Consider the following 25,561-nt stretch of genomic DNA (forward strand, 5'->3'; position numbering starts at 1 on the left):
TCTCCTAAGGCAAGAGGCAAATCCTCCTGGCATTCACAGACTGCTGTCATTTACTGGGCTAACTTATTCCTCCAATGAAACCGGAGCCAAGCAGTTTGACTGTATTTTTATTGTTCCACCGATTAAATGAATTTTAAATACAGAATTGAAAATCTGTAAAAAAAAGACAACCCAAAAAAGTTATGAAAAGCCAGCATCCAGAAGCAGGTTGCACAACAGCGACTGTTTGAAACCCATATTTGCTCTTTGGTACAAAATCAGGGGGAAAAAAAAAGAAAGGATATCCATCACCTGGCAAGAGATGGTTTTTGTTACTGTTTTTGTTTTGTTGTTTTTACATTTCCATGTATATTTAAGAACTGATATTTGTCTTGTGAGGTTCTCCAAGCATGTTTATCACAGCACTGATTCACATTGTTTAGTGATCAAAAAAGAAAGTAAACCCACAAAACCACACTGCTGTTCACAGAAGCATCAATGCAGTGTTTTCCATCCGGTATAGTAGAAAAAAATTTAAAAAAATTTAGCACGTGATAGGTGAAGAAAAATGCAAGGATTTGCAAGGCTGCATTTTAGCCTGCAAAGCATCTTTGAGCAGGAACAGGTTCTTCTGTCTTTCTGAAGACGTTATGACACATCAGGCATTTCCTAACATCTCTGGTATTTGCTCTTCACTGAGCTTCATCACTGCAACAAAGACTTCCAGAAGCAACAGGTGAAAAGGTACCTTTGATTTTTAATGCCCAATTTTAAAGCAGCTCCATGTTTCAAGAGACACAGAGCATCCAACCTCAAGTATGACAATCAGGGCCTTTTAGGGCCAATTTAAAAACAAGAAAAAGAAAAAAGAGGCATCTCAAGAAGTCCTGACACCCCTCGAGAAGGTGTTGACAGGTTTTTTTTCTTTTTTTAATGCACTATTAGGTTCTTAAAAAAAAGTTACTATGAAGATGACTCCTTTAGTCAGTGCATCTGCATCATCTTAACCAGAAAAAACAAGTAGACTGACTCTAATATATGCATAATTTCAAGACATCAGCATCACTCACACCATATTCACAACAGGTTAGAAGGAACAACCTATGGCTCACCATTTCTCATGGATGCTTATTGCCAAGAGAAGTTAACCACACAGACAGACAAACCAGAAAATGAAGTGCTTTGACAATAAAAATCAAAGCTTGGAGATAATGAATACGATAATGAACAGGGATAGCTAAACATCAGCCTGAGAAATACAAACAGGTGGAAAAGCTCAGACTGCAATGGAAGTGAATTCAGTTAAACAGAAATAACACTGGAGCTTGTCACTAGTGCAGCTAGAAATTGGCAAACAAAATACTTTGAGTATACACTTGCAGGGCAGCCCTGCTTCTGCCACATGAATAAATATCCAACAATGCTTAAAAACAGTATAAAAAAGGGATGTCAGGATTCTCAGAAGCGGTGCGTGTTCTGCTCCCTGTGACTGCATAGCAGGATCCCTCCTGTGAGGTATTTCAGCATTGCTGCAAAGGAGAACTACTTCTGCACTCCTCTCCCAGAAGTGCAGTCTCACTGGAGCTCAGGTCAGATGACAGCTATGCAGTGACACAGTGCGGGTGCTCCGCTCTCCCTTTGGCTCTCTTCAGTTCACAGTGATCACATTGTGTGGGCTGAAAACAGAGCAGTAACCAGCTCAGTCTGCTACCCACCCCAGTGTCCGGATGGGTGGATGCACAGACCTCTATTTCACCACACAGCTTAATTGACAGTCATGTTCACACAGAGTCCTCCAGAAAGAGCTTTTCATGTGGCCAGATCAGATTACTAACCTCAGATCCTTCAGAATATTTCCTTGGTTAACTGTCTGATATATAGGTTGTCCAACAAAATGAATGCTTGTTTTATTCTGATCAACAACAACCTACACATTTGTTCTTACATTACCACCAGACCTGTAAGGGACTATCTCCCCATCCAACTGTACAGCTGAAAGGCTGCTATCCAAGGAAAGTCATTTTCTTGTGTTGCATAGATGCATTTAACTGCAGTTATTAAATACAGGATGTCAGCTTTATGTCCCACTTTTGGAAGCATCCTTTTTCAGTCTTCAGTACGTAACAGTCTTATTAGTGAAACTCAGGATCACAGCTGCTGGTAACGTGCCACAGCCAGTCATGGATCTCACCAGAAGAATACAATTAGTACCATGGCAGCATCACATTGTCTCTCCTCCTTCATAGATGCAATCAAAAGAAAGAGCAAATCCAGAAGAAACAAATGTTTTGCCATCTTCAAGAGGTGCTGCTCCTCTTTGTTGCAGAACAGCTGTAGCTTTGTAGCTTTGTTTGCAGGGTGTTTGGAGGGCTTTTTATTTATGAATAATTACAATCCCACAAATTCTACTGCATAATGATAATTGATGCCTGTTACTGACTCCCCTGTTCACATGTGCGCTTTTGTACTCACAGCCAGCTGTCCTGGAACTAGGAAACAAAACTGTTTTTGCCTTAAAAAACACAAATATGGTCCAGGTCTGTGACTGTACCACGAACATCTCCATGGCTTTCTCTCGCCTTCCAAAAACTTCAGCCAATGCTGTCTTGCTTGTGTTTCCCTTAGAACATCCGAGGATACGCTGGGTTTTGCTTAATTATCCATTCAGCATGTGGATTGATATGATACAAGTCTAAGAGGTAAGTGTCAGGATCCAGACAGTGTTCACCTATAAGAACAACAAATACAGAAAAAAAGAATTTCTTATCTCCCTAGTCCCATTGTTATTACTTTTCCCCCCTAAAAACTGGTATTTGTCCACATTCATATTAATATTACAACCATTCAGAAGTGCTTCAACAAATCTGACAAAGTTCCAGTTCTTTATATTGAAATGGATGTGTATTTCTTGAAACTATACTAAGTCCAAGCTTAAATTGGTGAAAGGTGCTCTAGTACTCAATCGCTTCAGCACGTGAACAAATCCAGTAGCTGAGACTAAGTTGTTTTCAGTACGATGGAGTTTTCCTTTCACAGATACCGTTATGAGAAATAGGAGGTGGAAAAATCACTCCATTAGAGGACAGTCTTTGGAACCAGCTGTAACAGGACATAGGAATTCCCTTCTACTTTCAGACCTCCCTAACCTGACTGCTGTTACAATCACATTAAAATTTCCTTTCCATTTGATGATGCTACCCTATTCCCAGAGGAAATCAGTGACTAATGAGCATCATCAGCTTGTTTAACTACTCACTTTGACAAGCTTCCACCCAAGCTGGTTCTTTTGCAAGAAAGTTTATCGATAAAGGAAGGGATATTGGCTTTGTAAAGGAAGACAGTTGCTCTTTGCCATAGATGAGGTTAACCCAGATTTGTTCCCTTTTCTTCTAACTTTCAGAGGCCCCTCCAATTCTCATCATTTTCCAGAACTCTCTCCTACCACAGGCTAGACATAAAAACCAGGTAACAAAGAGGTTATTTCCAGTTATCACCCAGACTCACCAATATTGCCTCCCACTTCATACAGGAGCAAGTTTGTGCACTCCATGGAGTTGTTACTGCAGAAAGAAAAAACACACTGAAGTTAACAAAGCTCCGTGAGAGGCAAGTTAGGTCATTCAGTAATGTTTTTTCCAAAGCAACTGCTCACAGCACAGAGGTCAGCAATGGTCAAGGAAGCTACAATTCTATGCAGTACAGCAACCTTGTCAACTGAATGCTTCAGGAGGACTAACACCCAAAGTTGTGCATAGAACAAGTCAGATGTTGGTAATGAGAAGCATGTTACATACAAATGCTTTTCAACAAGATAAAAAATGATAAAAAACAAGATAAAAACATTCACTGGCAGCATTCCTTCAGAGCCAATGGCCAGTTCAAGAGAACCTCATCCACAGAAGACTTCAGTAGCTGTTGCAGCTTCTTACTGAGATCCCAGTTACCAGCTGACCCGTATTCAGCCTACTCCCCATATACTGTCTTTGTCAAGACGTCTGCTGCCCAGGGACATATCAGGGGATGCACTGTCACTTTACCTATTGAGCACTGTCTGTATGCTCAACGGCTTGAGAAGTTTTGTTCCCTTGTTGTGTTATTTCAGCAATTCATCACTGGAACACAGGAGGGAACAGTAGAGCTCCCTTTAGGGAACCCATACATTAACCCGTGCATGCTGGAAATACTGTTGCAGGCAAGTAATGTGCCCAGGTGATGTTTTTCTCTAGGAGAGCTACAGAGGGTTTCTTTCGCAGGGTTAATGTTATCCCACTTTTCTTTCTCCCCACAAAGCTTTTCACATACTGCTGCAGCTCACTTGCCTTCCAGCAGAGCAGGCAGGACCACCACCCTGGTGTCAGCTTGAGCACAGTGATGGAACCACTCAGCTGAACTAATATTTGCCTGCCCTATCCAATACACCATTTACAAAACAGAGAGCAGTCTAACAGCTCAATGTGTCACCACATTAGCTCTACTAGAGGGCAGAAAATACAGTCATTACATCACCTGATACTTATATGTTTTTAATAAGCAGAGAAAAAGCCACTTGCCACTTGAGGAAGTTGACCGTGTTAACAATATTCCAACCATTCTGGCACAGGTTCTTCTGAAATTGCTTCAGGACATCAGCAACTCTTGTAGCATTGTTCAAATGCACTTCTAGGGAATCCTTCAGGAGAAGCGAAGCGTGGACTTTCACAACCTTGGAAGGCTGAACAAGGAAGGCAGAACCAGAGAGTGAAGTGCTTAAAAAAATACTTGGTTATTGGCAAAAACATCAAGTTTCAAAGCAGACTGGAAAACGTGAAGAATAAAATGCACTCAGCCAGCTTTTCAGAGCATTTATGTTTGCTTATTTCACATACCAGAGAATGGAAGCATCAAGGTGAGCATTATAAAGGAACTGGTTTATCAGTGTTGTGGCCGGGGAGCAAAGCACTGATCTCGATCAGTGTGTTCTGGTGCTCTCTGCTGTTCAGATACAGTACTGGCACTTACAGGCTTTGATGAAATTAGATTGGTCAGCATATATTTTGAAAACCTGTTTTCCATTGCCTGATAGATTTCTCCGTAAATTGTAAAAGCAGGAATAGGAGCTCAGGAACTAGAACAGTCTTACAGACTATTTTAGAACCAAAGGCAATTTCAGAAGGGAAGCACTGAACTACTATAAAACAGTGTCACTTTGTCAAAACCATTTTCTTCAGCTCTTCCACGAGCCACTTTCTCAAAGCTTTTGTACAGAACACTGAACCATTCCAATTGGGTCTGGTCTGGTGCAAGGTAATTTTGCAGTTTTAGATCTTCTGTAAAAACAGCACTGCACACCAAAACAATTAGGAAGCACTGCTAGCACAGTTCCAAGCACAGAGTTATCTGCTGGGTACCTAAACCGTACCTTCACTCAGCACCTTCAAGAGTGACGTGCACCTTTAACCAGGCTAACTGGGAGCATACTTCTCAGTCTGCCAAGTTGTACAGAAGGGTGGCAGATGTACTGCCTTGTGAGAATCGAAATTCTTCAGCTCTGCAGATTTGAACCCTCCATGTATTACTTCTACTTGCAGGCTTCATGTTTCTCACATCCTTAGGTGTCCCATCACCCCCACTGCTACTGATACCTAAAATCCAGCACTGCATAATGTAAACTAGCTGTTACAGACTGACTCTAATTCAAGTAATAGTGCCAATCAAAAAGAACAACTGATATCCAAATAGATCTGGAAGCAGCACCCATTTAAAAGCCTCAGTTGGCACCAACACAAGAGGTGGAATACAGCAGTTTCACTTCTCTTAAAAGAGAAGAAGCATTCTCTAGCTCCTCTATACAGATAAGCAGCATTATGGAACAAAATAATTCAAAAGGTCCTCTGTTCTTCTGAGAATATGCAGCACCTTAGGTGTTTCTCAGTCTGAAACGTATCCCAACAACAGGCATACTGAATCTGTTTTTGGTGGGTACAACTCAGGCTGAAGAGTTTGGAAGCTTCTTCTCATGGTTCTGCAGATTTTTCTCCCTCTTGCTATATACAAAGCGTCACTTCTTAAAGTTTCCCATGCTCCCATGAAAGGATTTTAAAGAGAAAATATTTGCCACTTACAAAAGGAACCAGTTTTTCCAAGTCTTATCTCACCTCTGCTTGATTCTTTTCCACTTTGTCTTTATCAGCATGAATCTTCCGCAGCAGATTTTTTAACCGTTTGTCACAGAACTGATACCTTTTACTATTGCTCTCATTGAGTTTTCTCACTTGAGCTACCAGAAAAGAGGAGACCTGAGCAGCAAAGAAGGGAGAAAACAGGAATTAAAACAAGCCAAGCAGAAATGAGAATGCCATTAAAAAAAAAAAAAACTCAGTCATCATTTTATGAAGCTGCTTAAATAGACAAAACATCTACACACCTTGAAAACAGGTAGCCTTGGACAGGTTTGGTCTGCAAACATTTAACTCCTCTGGAATTTCCAATACTGCCCTTTCCCCTACCCCAGTTTCAGCCAGAACAAGACACTGCTGCATCATACTGCAAAACACTCAAACTCACTGTCCAGAGCAAATCCTGGTAATGGATCATCATCCGCACCACATCAGCTGCCCCCTCTGCCAGCTGTTTCTCCTTCCCTTCAGGAATCTTGTTTGGCAGCCCTTTGTGCATGAAGAGGTTTGGGGCCATGACTGTGGAAACGTTCCAGAGATTCATTTTGTTGTTGTTCTCCCTGGAGACTACTTTGCTGAGAAATTCAAGTAGAGCCTAAAGAGAAGGGCAGAGACTCAAGTTATTCATTCCTAATAACACTCAAGAAATTAGAGCAATTGCTGAGAACATCCAATCTGTATCTTTTCTAGATACTTGTGAGAAAATCCAATTCTCTAGAGATGAAGTACAGTAGCCAATTTCTAATACTAGAATAACAACAAATAGTTAAACTGAGCAGGGAGATAGTTTGTCCAGCACTCATGAACCAGAAGAGATGGCATGTTTGGGAAACAGATATGTTCTTATTTCTTAACTAGTGGTAGTTTGCAGATTGCAGTTGTAAAAGTTATAGAATCCAAAGACAACCCTCTCTCTTCCTCCAGTATCCTCCAAAGCAATTCCTAGATGTGGAAAAAAAATCCCTTTGGATTACACCTCTTCTGCCCCACACCTTCACCAGAGCTATGATGGACATCAGGTCATCTTTGATGGTTTCATGTATTCCAGCTCTCTAATCTTTGCAGGGTGCTAAGTCAGCCTTGGCATCGTTATCCAGAAGTTGAACTACTTAGCAAAAAGAGAGCAGCAGTAAAAAGAAGCCACACAGTTTTTATTCAATTCAGCAGCACCATAGAGATCCTGCACTGCCAGAGAAGCTGATCCACCAGCAATTATTCTCCCAAAAAGCAGTAGGAAAACAGGTTTGAAGTGTGTCCTGATTAAAAAAAGGCTAAGAAGTTATAAGCTACGCAGTATTTTTTGATTTTAAGGGAAACTGCATCTTTGATGGAAAACAACAACAGCACAAAGCATGAATCAGAAGACTGAAACTCCTCCCCTATATCTTAGTATATCACAGACAATACAAGAGCTACACACCTTCCACTCCATACAGAAGGGCTGTAGTACACTGAGGAGGAGGAGTTCCAAATATGGTGTAAAAATCCCTCCAAGACCACACGGATTCCCACTGCTCTTCTGTTTGCACCCAGAAGGCAGATGTGCTACAGTTTATGTTCACTGCCCAGCCTGGAGACCTGCCTGCTGCCCCCAGCTCCACCTTGCCCCATCATGGGTTTCCATTTCAAGTCAGTGAAATGAAACCTAAAAACTTAATGCACATCATCTATATCCCCCTTTTTAAAAGCTGATAGAGATCTGAGAATGAACACATGGAACGAGAACATGGGTTTTCCAGTTAAACCAAGAATAAGGAGACTCACCTTTAGAGTGTTTCTGTTGGGCTCTGGCAGAATCAGGATCAGGAGGTTCAGAGCCTGCAACCTCTGCTTCAGGTCTGGAATATCTACAAAGGGAAAGCAACAACGAGATTCAGGTTTCTGACATGGCTCTTACTGAAAACAGAGCTGTGATTCCAAGTCACAGGCTGAGAGCAGGGATAAGGTAATTCCTTATGGTAGTGTTTTTCATCTGTAAAACAGCACCTCAAATCCTAGTACTTAATTAAGCTCATACAGCCTTTATGGAGCGAATTATCTGTGTTCTAAAGGACTGACTGGCTTTAGAGTACACAGTCTACCAACGGCTCATCAAAAAGACTTCAGCTTCTACTTTTTATTAAAAAAAAAAATACATAAAAGTTGGCTCAGTTGGCTCAACACATTTAAATCTTTTGAGGATTTAGGCACAAGCCTCAAAATAAGAATCTTGCAGAAGACTGCTGCTGACAGACCAAGATCATGCACTCCGGCCAGTTGCCACAGCTGAGTCTTCATGTCCTTATTTATCAGGTTGGCCTAATTTATGCAGTAACACTGCAGCCTCAAATGAAGCAACGTAATTGCTATAGGACACTATTCCTGCACAAAAATTGTGTATATACCCAAGCACTAGCAACAAAGACTCTGAGGTGGACACATAATAGTGCATGTCACACCTCACAAAGTGAGTTCATATGGTAACAGTGCATATCCTGCTCTGTATTGCCATCAAATCCACATGCTAACAGCACACCTGACAGGAGAGCCTAAAGCCAGAAAAAGCACAACCCCCCCAAACAACATTAAACAGCCAAAGAGGAACTTACTTTGCACAGCAGCAAAGGCAGGAAGATATTCTGCTGTCAGCAGCGGGGCAGGCAGTTCTCTTATGAATCTTTTCAGCAGCCCAGACACATCATTCTGGTGGACTTCATCCCAGCGGAAAAGGCCGCTATAGAAGTCCCTTTCTAGCTTCTGTTCCAGGCTCTAAAAATAATAATTTAAAGAAGTATTACATGCCTCTAAATACATTCTATATTCTAGAGCTGAATCCGTTAGGTCAAAAGACCACAGATATTCCAGTGCAGATACTCCCAGATTTCCCACTGATGGACATTTCTAAATGTACAGAGAAGACAGACAAGCAGACTGAGTTGGACTCTTGTTGGAAACTTGCTCCAGCAGCATGCTCCCTCATCACCTTCAATATTTTCAAAGAAAAGTAAAGAGTTCTGTACCTTGATTCTAGTCTGGGACCCAGAAACTCTCAAAATGCCCTCTGTTTCAAGTCCTCTCTTTTCTAAACAGGACAGCAGCTATTAAAAGAGGAGAAAAGAAAGCTCTTAGGCACAGAGGATGAGAAGTCGGCCCCTCCTTATTGAGGGTCTCAAAGGCTTGCTGGCTCTGAGCATCAGAATTGCGAATGAAACGGTAAGAAAACTTACTGCCTGGAGTAAGAGAGGGACCTTCGTGTTGGGGAGCAGTTTTTGGTCATTTTCCAGCAAAGTGTTGAGTGGAACACCAAAGAGCCTTTTCTCTACAACAGAAACAACGTTTTCAGTTTGTACCACCATTAACAATAGTGTAACTGATACTTCCAGCACTGCAGACTAAGATAGCACATTTTGTAAGCACTGGAGAGAAAGAGGAACAGCTGATAGACAAGTGGATGTCATAGAGGTAAATGTGGAGCTGTAGGTCTTGGTAGCACAACCCAGCAATTCCAGAAGAAACTGATTAAGGCAAAAATAACTATCACAAGGTTTCTTATCAAACACCCTCTCTGCTCTAACACTTGAAATGCAAACTTATAAGACAACCCCAATATTAAAAAAGGCATGAAAAGGAAGGAAAAAAAAAATATTCAAGACAATGTTCAACTGACCTGTAGTTTTCAGTTTTGCTGCCTTGTTTCTCTTCAATTCAAAGCCTAGAACATCACAAAGAGCTGTTAGTTCAATAAGGGCCAGCGTGGGGATCTTCTTCATGTCTTGAGCAGATAGATCTCCAATCCTGGTCACTCCTAGTCTGCCCTTGGGGATCTTAAATTTCTAAAGGAAAACACACAAAAGGTTCAGTACAAGCAGCACTACAGATCCTTCCAATTATCAGCTTTTGTTGCATCCTTACCACTGCGTACCACCAACCAGCCATCTACACATTCCCCTATTTTCAGCTCTAGACAAGTTACCAGAATGACTTGTACTGCTACTCAACCCACCGCTCGAGAAACATATCCTCTTTTCAGCATTACTCTTTAAACATATTTCAGATCTCAGTCTTCTAAATTAATGAAAGCCCAATGTCCATTCCTATTGGCTTGAACCTTGCAAGCAGTCCAGTACATTTGCAGAAGATAAACCTTTGGCAAGTAAGACAATAGAGACCCATTGCAACTCTACCACAGAGGACGTTCCCGAAACCTAATCATATAATTGAATCAATCACCTTGCACCATTCTAGGCAAGACAACCTAATAAAGCTTTAACACAAAAAATTCCTATACTTACAGTTAGCACATTTCCATCCTTTATTCTTTTAGATTCGGTCAAGAATGACCCCTTGAGCAGGACAGCTGCTTGTTCTGAGTAGGCAACATCCATGTTGAACACCTCCTCTTTTCCAGGGTTTCGAACTGTGCAGGAGTAATCCTGGGCTTCTACTACAGAGGAGAAAATGTCTTGAGGTTCAAAAAGCTAAAAGGTGAAGCTTAGAAAACAAATGCGTTAAATTAGCAGTTCTAAACAGATTCAGGGATAATCACTTTTGGTAACAAGGATCACATTAAAGAGTGCTGTCACAGCAGTCTTGTGACTGGTCAACGAGGTCAGTAAGATTCGTTTAAAGCCATAAACATAATCATCAGGTCAACAGTAAGACACGAGTATCGCCTTAAGTTAAAGGACATATCTATGGCCTTTAATTAACTTCTCTTTATGCAACTGTGTACATTGTTCATAGAATTTCATCTGTTCTTTGCCAGTATCATTTTGTTTGTATCTTTCAATTGATTTGCTGACGATTTAGCATCACCGTGAGTGATAATTCCTAACAACACCAGGTGCTGGAGAAGTTTACTGAACCCACAGCTGTGGATAAGCATGTATTTAAAAGAAAACCACAATGTTTTTGCAATCCCAGACAACAAGCAGCATTACATAAAGTAGTACACATTATTTAATGGTAATAGCCTTCAAAAACAGAAACAGAGCTGCTCAAGTTCAGAACCCAAACAGTATGGCTTCTCCTCCAGTTGCAGCTCCGCTTCAGATCCTGCTTCCCTTCCAATCCTACTCCACTCTAAAATTCTTTCTTACGTTTCTGAACATTTGAAGTCTGTAGATTGTGCAACAGCAGGTCTGGGCTGGGCTCCTCTTTTTCTGTTACCGTCTCCTGAAAAGTAAACCAAAACATACTCATCTAAACAAGGCAGGACTGAAGTTATTATGACAATATGATTTTGGGAGGAAAAACAAAAAAAAAACAAAACAAAAACACACACAAAAAAACCACCTTTAAGAAAATGCTGCTCAAGCTCAGGACTGTAAGATTGCCCTGAAATCAACAGTTACTGAATGAATAGCAATTAGGTGACTTGAAAGGCGGATGGAAAACAGATGACTAGGTGACTTTCCACACTATTAAACTAATCTATAATTTCAGATAATCAGCAGCCAATTTCTTTCCTTTTATTAATGCATTGCAAGGCTAACAGTACCAACCAAACTCCATAGGAGCTGGTCACTGCCTTTGACCACAAGATCTCCTTCATGCTAAAGAACACAGAAGCAGACATCAGCACCTAAAAGCTTCCCATTAAGGCTTTATGGTAACTTACCTCCTCAGGTCTAAAGCACATTTTTAAATGCTTAAGCAGACATTTGGCAATCAACTCTACTAACAAAAATCCTGCTTTCACTGGAGCTAGCCAGAATGCAAAGAAATATATTGTTACCAAAGCAACTCTTCCTGTGAACCAGTTCATAACACAGAGAAGTTGTTGACCGACAACTGAAAGCTAAAAGAAACCTGCAATAAGTCATCACAAATTGACAGAAGAGTTGATCTGTAGAGAAGGTGCACTGTATGCCACACAACTGATGAGCTTACCATGAAAGAACTCCCAACTCATTTAGCATCTGTAGCTAAGTTGCACCAAAAAGTCACTTCAGAATATTGGATTGGATTTAGTTGTTCTGACTTTTAAGTGCAAATATGAGCAACCTAGCAAGCAGGCATATAAGATTAAGGGTTCAGAAATCTCTGTGTCGATATGATACCTGGTACAACAGACTTCTATTTAATGTGCAACTTTAGAAACTCTCTGGATTTCAATTGAGAGACTTAAGACAGCCTTGCAGCTGGAATAATACATCACTGGGACGAAAGAAACACAAGAGGGCTCCAAACGACATCAGCGCTCCACAAGGCTGTGGTGCTGGAGGAGCTGCGCAGCCTCCCAGTGGTCTCTAAGAAGATATGAATCTGTGCGATTTGTAGCAATTCTTTCTCAATGCTGCAACCTAGATGCAGAAATTCCACAACCTCAGCTCCATTTCAGCATAAAAGATGAAGCTGTCAGCCTTGGAAATGAAGCAGCCCTGGGCCCAGATGGCCAAGGCAGGTACCACAGGGCAACAGAGCCTTTCAGGAGCTTCCACTCAATCAGCCAACATACCCCAGAGCCGACCACTCCAAAAATGTCTCTGACATCCCTCACAGGAGGTTTGTTCTTCCTCCTCCGTGAGCGGGAGTAGGTATCCAACCTTCGCTGCACGGCAGCAGCCTGGGTCTTCGTCAGGGTGGAGAGCAGCGCGTTGTCATTTTCTGAGGCATGGTCCCCAATGAGGTCTGAGAGCCCCGCGTCCTGGAGCCACTCTGCTTCAGCCTCTCCCTCTGTGAGACAACAGATGAGGAATGGGAGCAAGAAGAGAAAGAAAAGCAATTTGAGTACTTGAAACATCAGCAAACCAGATGCTCAGCCCCAGGGGGCAGCGACACATCAATGGAAGTCACAGCTTCTGTGGGATGCCAAGGCTGCTCTCCAAGATTTTATTTTATTTGTATGCACCATCGCTACTCCTTTATTGTGTTACACTTTTAAGTGCTTTGCTACCCACAAAGTCATTCAACAACAGCAGAAGTATTATTCTTACTCCATACATTCACTCTACATCCACGTCTACTCAAAACACCACTAAAATTAAAGAACATTCCCGTTCCAAAGTGAAGTGTGAGAAGCCTGGAGACAGTAACAGCAGCATTATTCTAACAAGCTCACTTCGCTCCTTTCTTCAATATAAAGTTGCACTTCAAACACAGAAGGATGCCTCCCTTATTGGATGTGCCTTTTGTGCAAGTGAGAAAGCGCCCTGAGCAAGGCAGTTACTTGAAATCCAGGGATAAAAGAAGCAATTTAGGAGCAGGCTTCAGCTTTTATAGAGTGAACACCAGAGGGCCTGTGCCTCTTTTCAGTTCTAGGTACCACATTCAGTCACTGCTCCAAGGTCATACTGCAAAAAAGAAAAATCACAACTGAACTGACTGGAAGGGAATACTTCATTCCCATTCTTCCTTCCTGAAGGAAAATATTTCTTCTACCATCACAGCTGCTCAGGCACGATTTCATGATTGCTGCATCCCTAATGAAGCCACGCAGGTCTTTCTGTGAGATTAAATCATTTAACTTTTCTGGGGAGACCACTGTTCTGTCACAGCACCTGGAAACATCCTCAGAAGGCTGAAAAGGGTTGAGCGGAGCAACAGCATCTTTTTGCAAGTTGCACGAAAGCAGAACTCTGTTCAGCATCACAGCATTGTAAATAGAGCTGGACCTGCAGCAACCTGGCTAACCTTCCTATGTGATCTTAAACTTTGGTTACTTATCTTGTCCAGTTCTACAGAAGCTGACAGCATCCCCACAGGTCTGCTTGGCTGGGTACAGCCCCTCACACATGCGTAGGGTTGGACTCCTGGCCCTGTTTAGGAATTCTCCCTGTACAGATCTTTGTCCTACTTCCGTGATTTCACAGAAGCTCAGTGTGCAAAAGACTTCTCAGTTATTTTTTCCTTGGGAACTACAGGAAGTTGGTGTATTGCTTGCAAGCTTTGAGAATATCCAAATCCAGTCATAACAGGAAATTAATGCAATACACAATACCAACCAGAAGACCATAAATCGGACATCCGTTTGAGCCTAACGCCCCACTTGATGCCAAAGCACCTCAGATGTTAATTTATCCACACAGTATTTTTGGCCTGAATATGTTTACCGGTAGCACAAAGGGAAACAATTAAAATAGGTTATCTATGGGGAGAAGAAGAAAGCCAGAATGGAGCGGGCCTGAACTAAGAAGTCCACAGAAGTTTGGCTGTGGATTGAAATCTGGAGGGCCGTTAATATTTGCTTTGTGAGATCCAAATAAGCAACATTTGGGGAGACACAATTGGGAATAAATATGCAAAACTAAAGAACACCATTTGCAAGAATTTATTTGAAACATGAGCTAACCAAAACCAGAATTTGTAATAGTAATTATGTTCCACTTCAGAGAAACTGAATGACAGCCAAGCATTCTGCAACATCAGACCAATATTAAGAGAAACTTCCCACTTGTTTTTCAAAGGAAGAGGAGAATCGGTCTTCGCAGATGCTTCTCAGACATGACTACACATTACAAGGGTAACAACAGACATTTCAGTGCCACCACCACACACAGTGCATACATATCAATCTGCTGTGCCATCAGACCATGGAGCCAGCTGGAACAGATGGGTAGGGAAGAACTACACTGCTCTTGGAAAAGGGAAAAGGCTCCTTTTTGCTTGCAGGGAAGGCCACGAGCAGCAAACACCAAAACCTTTCTGCTGACCTAGTTTAGTCAGGCTGCACTCCTGCCTCCTGCTAACAACTGGTCACAGGCAACTTCCATTGTGCCAGCCCTGACAATGCTCACGCAGGAGACCAACGTTTCCAACTGGGTCAGCATTCTTGCGATGCCTTATCTCCACACAGCCTCCATGCCGTCTCCTTTTTGTGATTGCAATCAGGGATTTGTCACACTGAGCCTTAGCCTTACCACCTCCAGACAGAGCTGCTAGCTGCTGCCCCAGCTTCTCAGGAGGAATGCAAACAGCCACAGCGCTTTGGCTCAGAGCATCCATGCTGCATTGCCACCTACCAGCGCTCCGACCGGAGACTGCAAAGACGTGAAAGCAAGAAGGCACCAGCCAAGCCCGGCTCCCTGCATGTACACCAGCCTGAAGGTTCCCCTCACTACTCACGCTTTGAGCACCACATGCATTTGACTGAACTCCTTCCTGAAGGCGCCCACAGGCTGAGCACACCACACTTCTTCCCCAGCCTGCTAGGAAGGCTTCGTGACTCGGAGCATTATTTCGAGTCTGTCCAGTTACAACTGCTGATTAACCAGTTAGCTCTTACCTATCAGATTAACACACAGCATTAAAGGAAACTTTTCCTCGTGTCCCTGCTTACACACAGCTCACAGACTGCCTCTAGCATATTTCGGATATTCGTATTTCGGATATCCTAGACAGCCTTTCATCTAATGGCATGGGGCTGCTTCTCCAGAGTCTCCTCCCTGATGCACTCAGTTTCTGAGTCACTTCTTTATCTCCTTCGGTTCTAAATCACTTAAATCCTTTATGTAGGGACAATGGCAGTGAGCCTTGAAGTTCACAGTGCCTTGCTCAATGTGGTCAACAGACAACCTTCCTGCCCCATCCTCCAGGGCCCCTTTATGATCCCAGGATAAATGTTTGCCCTTCCCAAGGGCATCACAGTAGGACTTCCACTCAAACACTTCCCCATTACACACATGGATCCTCCTCAGGCCAGAACCACAGCTGCAGTCACAGCCCAGAATGGATACAAGCAATGTGTGACCCCAATCCACGGGACCACTTGGTGCTCAGAGTTCATTGCTCTTACAGCACCACAGGATGATATACTTCTCATATCAGAAAGCAATTGGTCCAGATTCCAATTATTTCAGGATTTTGGAATCAAATCAATGCTACAGAAAACCCATTAGAAACATCCAATGTACAAGAAGTGGTCTTTAAAAGAATAATAATAATAATAATAATAATTAAAAAAAAAAAATAAATCAGCAATACCATGTGTGGATGTACCCAAGTAATTCTGGACATTTATTTTTGTTCTTTGAACAATGAATCACAGGAGGAAGTCTGTTTTCCACAACAGCAGCTTCTGTAAAAGCCACTATGGTGAAGTCTCAGAACCATGCACACAAACAACCCCTCCTAAATGCTGCTGGCTGTCAAAGCTGTGCTGTGTGCTCACCACACAGCTACCTCCCAAGAAGAGCACCCACACTTAGTGGCAGCTGCTTGAAAAAGTCTGGAGCCTTGAACATATTTAAAACCAATCTTGAGAATCAGCTTTTTATTCTTTCTTTTTTTATTGGAAAGTGAAAGTAGATGAAGCCAGCACTCCTTTTCTGTAGGGAATTAACCATCTTCCAATGAAAAACATATACATCTATATATAGATATGTCTGTGGTTTGATAGGTAACATTCTAACCATGTGCCAACAGGTTTTTCAATCACTCAGGTGCATAAGAGAATTTTTGAAGATGAATACCTTCCTTCCTCCCCTCGCTCCCAGTGTTTTTGGCAACCTACCCTCTTGTGTTTTGACATCTGCAAGGCTGCATTCCTCTTGCTCGGCTTCAGTGCTCTGTTTAATGTTCTCTACTTCCAGCCAAAAGCTCTCCATTGGCAAGTTGTCTACCCTGGTAGTCATGTCCTCTGACAACGGGGAAGCCAAAGGGCTCTTCTGAGGAAGCTGGCTCATTTTGCAAGGACAATTTCTGGTACTGAGAGAGGAAGAGATAAGGAAGAGAGATTAAGGTACACGTGATTCAGGTAGGCATTCACAATGCATCAATCTTCGTTGTTAAATGGCTGCAGCCAAACAGAGGTAAGGGCTAGACTTCTTTTTTTTAGTGTTTGGCAATAACAGACAAGGTTGAGATCAAATCCTCCAGAGGAAGGGAGATACCTACTGCCCCAACCCGCAGGAGGACACAGTGACAGCACAAGTTTTCCTGTGATACCTCCCATCATTCAGAGCCTTGCTCCCAGGATCCCCCTACAAACTTGCACAGACATTCTGCACTCACAGCCAAGGCGTTTCCAGCTTCACACACACACACATGCTCTGCTTATCTGATGAGTCTGACAGCTCCCAGCCTCAGCACACATCATCGTCCTCCATATGCAAAACTGGACACAGCTCCATACACTGCAGTTCAGCTCATGCAATAAACAGTTCAGATGTTTGAGGCCCTTTTTTCCTGCCCAGACCAGACTTTTCAGCTACAAAGCAGTAGAAGAGTCCTCAGAAACACAAAGGTACAGCATTTTCTTATTGTCCTGCTGATTAATTCATGGCCAGCCAAAGTCCCAGACTGGGACTCAGCCAGGCTTTCAGCCTCTCTGTAGGAAGTCGTGAGTTTCTCATTATTTAATAAAATAATGCCTCTCTTAAAACAAATTTTAGTTCTCTTTAAAGGGCTGTAACTCATTTAAATCCTGCTGTACGGCTTTTTAAATGGGAAAAAAAAAAAAAAAGGAAGGGATAAGTGTACCCTACTTATGTAAACCTTCTATGGTTCAACTTATGATACACAGTTCAAGAAATTGCATACTACAGCAATGCTGGTTGGTTTGAAAAATGTTGCCAGGAGTACCTATGAACAGTCACAGCCACCAAACACAGATCAGAACTGCTTTCCAGTTGCATGGCAGACAAACAGATCAAGCCCTATGCCTTGAAAAACCATGATGACAACACCACCACCCAAATCAATTTCCCCTCCCAGCTGAAGAAGGACCAAGAAAGTTACTGGTGGCTAAGTACCTGGAAAATTTAAGTTCCCTTTGTGCTGGAAAGCCATTACGAGCAGTTCTGCCACTAAATTATGAGAAGCATTTCAAGTCTTAAAACACTAACTTTGAAGACCTAACAACTGGACGGCACATGCTGTAGGATACTCTGTGCTTCTGGTTACACGTATGACTGCATACTGTGCCTACATTTTTCTTACAAGCATGTAAGCAGTTTCTCTCTTCTAAAGGTCAAACCAAAAGTGATAACCATCACTGCAGGAACATCTGGAGCCAGCAACAGCACTGAGAACACAATTAAGAAGTCTTCTGTTTGTTTTACAGGGACACAAAAGTTAAAGATTGAAAAGAGCACTTACATCACACAGCCCAGCTTTGACGATGGCAGGGGTGCCCCATCTGCTTATTATCCATCCCATCTCACAGTTCACAACCATTTTTCACAGTTCTAATACAGCTACCATCCCAAATAATGATTTTCCCTTTCAAGTTTGCATGCGAATCTTATCCATTAGGATAAGGAGTTTGGAGATGATTACAGTTAAGATTAGGAATCAAAATTTTAGATCACTTGGCTTGTATTAACTCTTCATCTTTAATACTCCTCCGTGTCTCCTTGCGTAGGCTGACAGCCTTCCCTGAAGAGGATCAGGTTTAAACAAAGTCACCTTGCCACCATCAAAAAGCCCATTTCAATGTAACATTGCCATGATATCCCATTAGAATGTTATTACATGACAGCCAAGAGAAATCACCACTTGCAACATGAGATTAGAAGGAGGATTTTTGATCGTATCAAGGAACCTGGTTTTGGCCAGCATCAATTCCAGAAGCAGCACAGCAGCCAAATTTGCACTGAAGAGCAGTTTCTTGGGGCATAACACTGAGCAGGCAAAGGAACTGTCTCACACGCTGCCCTAATTGTTCTGCTTAGAGCATTTAGCAGGCACATAACTACTCTTCCTGTCATAAGATGCTGCACTTTGCCATAGTGGGTGTGATCTTATAGATCTAAGTAGCTGCATACAGTGCTTTTCCTCCCTGCTCAGCCCATTTAGAGCAGGTTCATCTAGCATCCCAGAGATCTCCATGGTTTCAGGCCAAAGCAGAACTGACATCCAGGTAGGCAGAACCTGCCTGAGAACCAAGCAGCAGCTCACATCAAGTGCCTGCTCAGCAGGAAGCCTGCAGCACACATAGCTATGGCAGTGCCTTCCCTGCACCTGCCACAGATCTGCCTGGGAAAAAAACAAACAAACAAAAACCTACCAACATTATAAGCCATGTTGGGCATGGCTTAACCAAGCAGTGCTTTGACTGCGTGGAGTCACACTCACAGCAAGCATTAGGACAGATTCATGGTGTATGTCTGAGAAGGGTCCCAGCATCCTTACAGCACACATCACCAGGCAATACTTCTGCCATCCACCAGCTATATCTGATCTACCAGCACTTTCTGTCCATATCAGTACAATGTAATACTGGTCCAAGGACAGTTTTGTTAGACCACAGTGAATTGCTGTAAGTACTCCTGTCCTCTCCATCCTGTGCTTCTGTACTATCCACTGTTAACTTCCTTCCTTCTACTGCTGGGAATTCACATCACCTGGCAATTCCTGCACACAGAAGCTCCCCTGCTAACCACATGCTGTACCTCTTGTAGGAGAGCTATATCTGAACTATCTGTAGGTTGAATAGCCCAAAAGCCATCTCAGCTTTTTTCTCAACACCTCTGTGGAGTGATGCACTGAACTCTATTTCACCAACGTGCAGGATGCTGATCTCACAAAGCAGCTCTACACAGCCTTACCAGAATCCAAAGCCCAGCTCTACACACCCTAAGCTAACACTATCGTTCCAGTCTTAAAGAGCAACGTAAAGAAAAAGTCAGGCCTCAAAATTTAGAAAATGCCTTATTTCTGGTCTATGATTTTTTTCCTGAACACACTGCTTTACAAATGCAGCCAGTCAAGTGGAAGGTTCATTTGAGATTCAGTGCACCTAAGAGATTGTTCTTCCTCATTGCATTCCCAAGTCAACGGAGGGCAATCCATGACGTATAAGCATAGCAACAGTTTAGATTTAAAGTGTAGATTGTTGGCTTAAAAGGTTAATCGCTCAGTTGCAACTGGGCAAAGAGTAAGTGGAATAATCAAGTTCATTCAGATGCACTGCAAATGCAAGAAAAAAAAAAAAAGCTTAACATTATGAAGTTTTAAAAATTAACCCAGCAAAAAAAAATGAACTGGGTAGAAAGATCCAACTAAAGGCACCCATAAAGGAACAGCTCTAGGAGGACTGACCATCCCATTGCAACACCCTGTTCTTGTTGGAGGGCACAAATTGCAGCAGGGCTCCGAATTCATTCAGCTCTCCCATCTAACACACCTACCTCTGATTTAACAATATTACCAGCAGTTATGAGACATGAATCTAGACTGGCACAGAGCTCTTATGGTACGTTTTCTCATTTCTTCTACAAATCCAAATTTGTAACATTTGGAATATCGGTAGCCCTTAATAAAGGCCAACTGAGCTCACCAGTCCTGGACTGCAATATGAAATTTCAGAGTAGGTTTTGATCTGTTCCTAGATACTGCCAACACACCGCAAATATACTGTAAACACTCATGCAACTCTTGGACCTCTTGAATATCAAAATAAAATAAACACTGTTGCTATGGATTTGCTCATTCCAGGGTTGAATCACGCCCATCAGAGACCTTCTCTAAGATCTGTTGCTGCCTAGGCTACTTTACTGACTGCTCAACCTCCTTCCCTCACTGAAATACCTCCAAGCAGAGGAACAAATAAAGAAGGTTCTTTCCAAGTATTTCACACAAAGCAGAAGGTGACAAGTGAAGAAAGTGGAATTCCTTTCGTACTGTTTCCAGAAAAAGCTTGTGTGAAAAAAAGGCAACGTGGACTGGATTAAGTTTATACAAGGCACACAAGCACCAAGGTTTAAGCACATTTCCAAAGATTTGGAGTACAAAGACACACATGAAACAAAGAAACAGATGGAAGGAGTCTGAATTATTCTCAAGAGCAAGTCAGAAACAGCACACCAAGTCACACCAGTGCACTTCAGATCCCTGGGACCAAACACAAACTCTTCTAAAAGGAAAAAAAAACAAGAAATTATTTTATCAACTGTTGCAATACTTCAACGGATAAAGAAACTGAGTTGGAGAACAAAAATATGTTAATGTCAGAAAACACGCACATCTTACCAGCTCTCAATTTACTGCAAGGTCAAAAACAATCAAGGAGCACAAGATTAAAGGAAACAAAACAAAACCAGAAAGTAGGCACGTGCAGGAAAAAGCCCCTCTTTAATTTGCTTGCAAGTTCCTGAGCAAGCAGTTTAAATGCAGCTGAAGAACTCGGAAGGTCAGACCATCACAGTTCACAATGTGACAAATTTTCTTGCTTAAAGTCAAGCAGTAGGATAAAGGTATTAAGAAACAACACACAGGAGCATGTAAAATCAAACAGAAAATCCACAAGTCTTACAGATTGGTATACTTAGATAGATCTTACTTAAAGAACTGAAACTTTAAACCTCGGTCTTTCTTTCAAATACATAAATATTAATACGATAACAGAACCTGGCTGAAGGATTCAGTGTATTTGTCAAAACCTCAGATGAAGCATGCACAATTAGCTATGCCATTCAGAATTACAATTTCCAGTTAGCAAATATAACACAAGAGATGTCTGGTGGGCATAAGTTCCGTAATTTTTCTACAAACAGAAGAAAATCAGTTCAGAAGTCACACAAAGGTTGCAAATCTTTAAAGTCCAACTCTAAAGACTGATTCTCATCCTTTCAATTTCCCAGGCTTTGTAGGCAGTCTCCAGCACAAGTTGCCAACTTGCTCCATCTCCTCCATCCATGGAGTGGAAGGGCAACATTGGAGTGCTATTCAAGCTTCTTAGAGCAGACCAAAAAAGTAAAGACAGACTAATTATCAAATTACTGTGGCAAAGATGAACAGAAACTTTCCCAATAAACACCCAGCATGCCTTACTTTCACTAACTTAACTAAGCTAAGGCTTAGAAGAACCAGAATCAAAGTGATCTCAGAAGCAGATGCCACTGCTGATGTATCTTTGTGTATCTCTGACCGGGGGGGATTTGCTCACACAGCTGTCATTGACACACAGCCCATCTCAGAGGGTACTCCCACACAAAGCCATAGTGCCCAGTCCACTTTGTGCTGCTGCCGAACCCCACCTATGTTTGTACTAAGGCCTTTTAGCAAGGACTTCTTATCCAAGGGCAGACATACTTGAAGGTATCTACAGCGCAAGTGAGAATAGTTAAGATGTCACTATTACAATTTACTAATAAGATTACAGCTTGTTTTCAGTAACACAGCAATCAGTTCATCAAGATCTTCCATTATGCAAGCAGCTCTGGGGGCAGTGTCACTTAGGGTTGTTTTGAAGAAGCCTGTTCTGCAAGTGATAACGAGGACATGCCGGATGGCTCTGCATACGTGGAGGAGTCACTGAGAGCAGGTCCAGCTTTCCCCCACCACAACAACAACACAGCCACTCCCCAGCTCCTGTCCGGACATCCCAAGTGATACCAGAGAGACAAAACAGTGATTATCTGGCCAGCAGTGAAGGAACTGAAATCCTTCAGCACTGGGGCTTTTCTGTAAGGCACTGCTTTAGCACAGCATCCTCAGCATGCCTTGTGCTGGGCTTCAGCTCTTGAGATAGCATCCAAATAATGCACAGGTTGCAATTTATCTGAAAATAAGTACTTAAGAGTGAAGAAACTCCATTTCAATACAGACACCCCAGCCCTCAATCTGAAACAGGCTTATCTCCACTCTCCCTGGTAGGTGTCTAAATAAGCAAGCCAAGGAAGAGCAAAATTTGCCTGTAATTACAGATTTGCCCGGAGGTCTCTCAGCCCGAAACTGAGAACTGAGAACAAACATGGGACTGATAAGCCCATGCAGATACAGACAAATCAAAAATACCTAAAGCCACGTTTAGTTCAGTCTATCAGCTGGCTGCCTGCTCCATCTTGTTCAGATTTGCCTTGGCCTCAGAAGCCACAAGTCGTGCCCTCAGTTTTTTGTCTCCCATAAGATCTTATAGTGGTCCCTGCTCACTTTCCCTGCTCAGCAAGGTGCCCCAAACAGGAAAGGATTTCATTGCATGGACATCCTGCCGACAGAAATGGGCACGGGCAGAACAACAGCTAGCAGCACTACAGTGCTCAATGCCATTTTGGACTGATCTGTTGTACATTTACGTGAAATTCATTAACTAAGAAGCTACTCATGCCCGTTAGTGACTTGTCTGTCACATCCCTGCAGTGTCAGGGACTTCAGCAAGGCTCCAATGAGTCAGTGCCTCCCAGTTACCAAAGCCATCCTCAAAACACGTGTCTGCTGCCTTACATCAGATGAGATGTACTTCCTTTACTCCTGTCACCTGTGACTTTAGGCAAGATGCTCAACCTGTACACTTCAGCTTCCCACATTCAGGGAAGAGCAGGATGGTGGCCAAGTAGCTTTCAGAGCATGTCTGGATCCTTTATAAACGACATTCTCGACTTGTTTTTGAGATTACTCACTCAAACAAGGAGTTTTTACAAAAGCACAAATTTACCTAAACATCCTACAACTGCATTAATGTTGACAAGACAAGAGTAAGATGCCAGCCAGCACAGAACAAGGGGTTGAGAATCGAGCTACACTTAGTCCATAAGAGGCCTAGGGGTGCTGGAACACAGGAAAATCAGATACAAAGCCCTCACTTGGATTTCTCACAGGAGTTATAATGCATAAGATGAACTGCTTGGCTATTACACTGCCATGAAAAGGCTCCACTCGTTGATGACCTATAAATAGCACTTAAATGGAGGCCAAGTAGTGAGAGGAAGAAATGCTGGCTGTGCAGAAAGCAAGCCTGCCAAGAACAGCCGCCAAGCTGGGAGTGGATCTGCAGCAGCTGCTGAGGGCAGGGAACCCCCACGGCAGCAACAAGCTGGGTACAGCCTGCAAAGCCTGCACCCAGCCGGCAATGCTGGGGCAGCAGCTGCCTTTTGTCAGGAGATCTTTGGGGATGTGACAACACTATATTCTCTGACTGGGAAAGCAGTGAGCATCCCACAGTGACTGCTGCTGAAATAGTTGTTAAAGGCAATTAATCAGACCACAAGGATGTTCCGTGTGCCATTTCACAACCACCTCATCGTACAGGCATATGTCACATCTGTGCCACTGCAGGAGTGTGGGTAAGCTTGGGACATATCTCACTTGCTGTTAAGGCTGGATGAACGGATGCAAAGTGCCACTGGTTAGAAGTTAAACGGCCTGGTCAAATCTAGTGAGCAAACAGGGCGTTCTGCTGTTGCATCTCCTCAGATCTGACTGCAGAGGTACTCTGGCACCAGTATACACACACTGGAACAAATTCAGCTTGTTTGGCATAGAACTGAAGTTGTTACAGGAGAAAGAAACCCTGGAATAGTGTAAGTTTAGTTCTTTTACGCATAGATAAATTTAAGTAATTTACTACATTATTGCTATGTTGTTCCCCTTAACATTTATTATTTTTCTTAATCACAAACTTTGCCCAGGATCTTATCAAGCCGTCCTTTCTTGCTCCTACACCCACAGCCAAAACAGGCCAGGAAAAGTGAGAAGCCAGAAAGGGACACAGAGGAGGGTACAGCAGTTGCATTCACACAAAACCAACACGTGTCCATTAGTGCACCAGAAAGACATTCAGAAACATGGCCAATTTTTAAACCGATGCAAACAGACCTCAGATGCAGTCTTAAAGCTGATGTCCAGTAAGCACAGAGAGAAGGGTCTTCGTAAAGTGAAGTCATTCCGTTTGCAGTCGTTGTACCTCTCAGCACACAAGTTTTGCAGATTATTTGTAACTAAGCAGTTCTGACCTTCCCACAGCTCTTTAAGTCACCAGAAAGGCTTTAAAGCACACATGTTGCTACGGCACCTTCACTGCCACCTTAGAAGATGCACACGATGTTCACTGCAGCCCCTGCAGCACTACCCCCAACACAAACACACTCCTGCAGCTCCCACCCACACTTTGCTGCACTGGCACCGATGGACAAAACTATCAGGTTTATACAAAACAGGAAAATTCAGTACATTCGATTTTCACAATCAAGGCAGTTGAAGCACAGTTTAAGAGAAAATATTACAACCAGGTCGCTTCTGGAAATCTACCCCCTTTCCATCTCCCCTGCCACAGGTCTCTGCCCTTACCTCCCCCCTGCCTTCTGGACGCAGTGAACACGCACAGAGCCGTGCCCCAGCCCAAAGCCCGTACCTGCAGGAGCAGCATGCCGGCTGCATCGGCTGCAGCACCACCTGGGGCCGCGGGATGCGGGTCCTGGCAAACCCTGAGCCCCTCTTGCCGAGCTTGTCCATATTCGGTGGGAAGGGGGAGGCGGTCAGCCCATCCGCACCGCACCAAGCGCCGCTGCCGAGCCAAGGAGCCCGCAACCAACTGCCAAGGGCTGCTCCTCGTCACCGGGCAGGTGTGCAGCTGATTGGGTACCTGCACACGTCCTCTCCTCCCTCCCCATCCGCCCTCCCCAGGATGGAGCAGGAGTCACCGTAAATACACCTGGGACTTCAAGGCAGCCCCGCCAGGGCTGAGCTCCCTGCCTGGAACACAGCTGAAGGACGAGGCACAAGGCCAGCGTCCAGCACTCGGCACGACTGGAGAATAGCAAGAAGCTATTCCAAACTAGAGCTTGCTC

General features: G+C 43.1%; 1 protein-coding gene and 1 long non-coding RNA gene across 2 annotated transcripts; one reads left to right on the forward strand and one right to left on the reverse strand.

Moving 5' to 3' along the window:
• Positions 1-318: 318 nt before the first annotated feature.
• ARHGAP40 (Rho GTPase activating protein 40) lies at positions 319-25,561 on the reverse strand. Its single transcript, XM_010722327.3, has 15 exons — positions 25,126-25,561; positions 16,567-16,760; positions 12,574-12,791; positions 11,213-11,288; positions 10,406-10,557; positions 9,781-9,946; positions 9,341-9,432; positions 9,134-9,211; positions 8,723-8,882; positions 7,899-7,981; positions 6,523-6,729; positions 6,114-6,254; positions 4,530-4,690; positions 3,484-3,539; positions 319-2,707 (listed from the first exon to the last, which is right to left on the reverse strand). The coding sequence occupies exons 1-15, from the start codon at positions 25,224-25,226 to the stop codon at positions 2,601-2,603; spliced, it is 1,992 nt and encodes a 663-aa protein (XP_010720629.1). The 5' UTR covers positions 25,227-25,561; the 3' UTR covers positions 319-2,600.
• Positions 1,494-4,523, forward strand: LOC109370746. Its single transcript, XR_002121135.2, has 3 exons — positions 1,494-1,568; positions 2,605-2,678; positions 3,509-4,523. It is a non-coding gene; the product is annotated as an uncharacterized LOC109370746 (long non-coding RNA).

Source organism: Meleagris gallopavo, chromosome 22, assembly GCF_000146605.3.
Source record: "Meleagris gallopavo isolate NT-WF06-2002-E0010 breed Aviagen turkey brand Nicholas breeding stock chromosome 22, Turkey_5.1, whole genome shotgun sequence".
In the NCBI taxonomy this organism is placed as follows: domain Eukaryota; kingdom Metazoa; phylum Chordata; class Aves; order Galliformes; family Phasianidae; genus Meleagris; species Meleagris gallopavo.

Bases quoted from the DNA above. Each gene is read 5' to 3' on its own strand.
- ARHGAP40 (XM_010722327.3), bottom strand. From the start codon at position 25,226: ATGGACAAGCTCGGCAAGAGGGGCTCAGGGTTTGCCAGGACCCGCATC. The intron at 11,289-12,573 runs GTATGTTGGCTG...TTTACTTTTCAG, and splicing joins TTGGAGTGGTCGGCTCTGGG to GAGACGGTAACAGAAAAAGA. The intron at 6,255-6,522 runs GTGAGTTTGAGT...TTTGCTGCTCAG, and splicing joins ACCAGGATTTGCTCTGGACA to GTCTCCTCTTTTCTGGTAGC.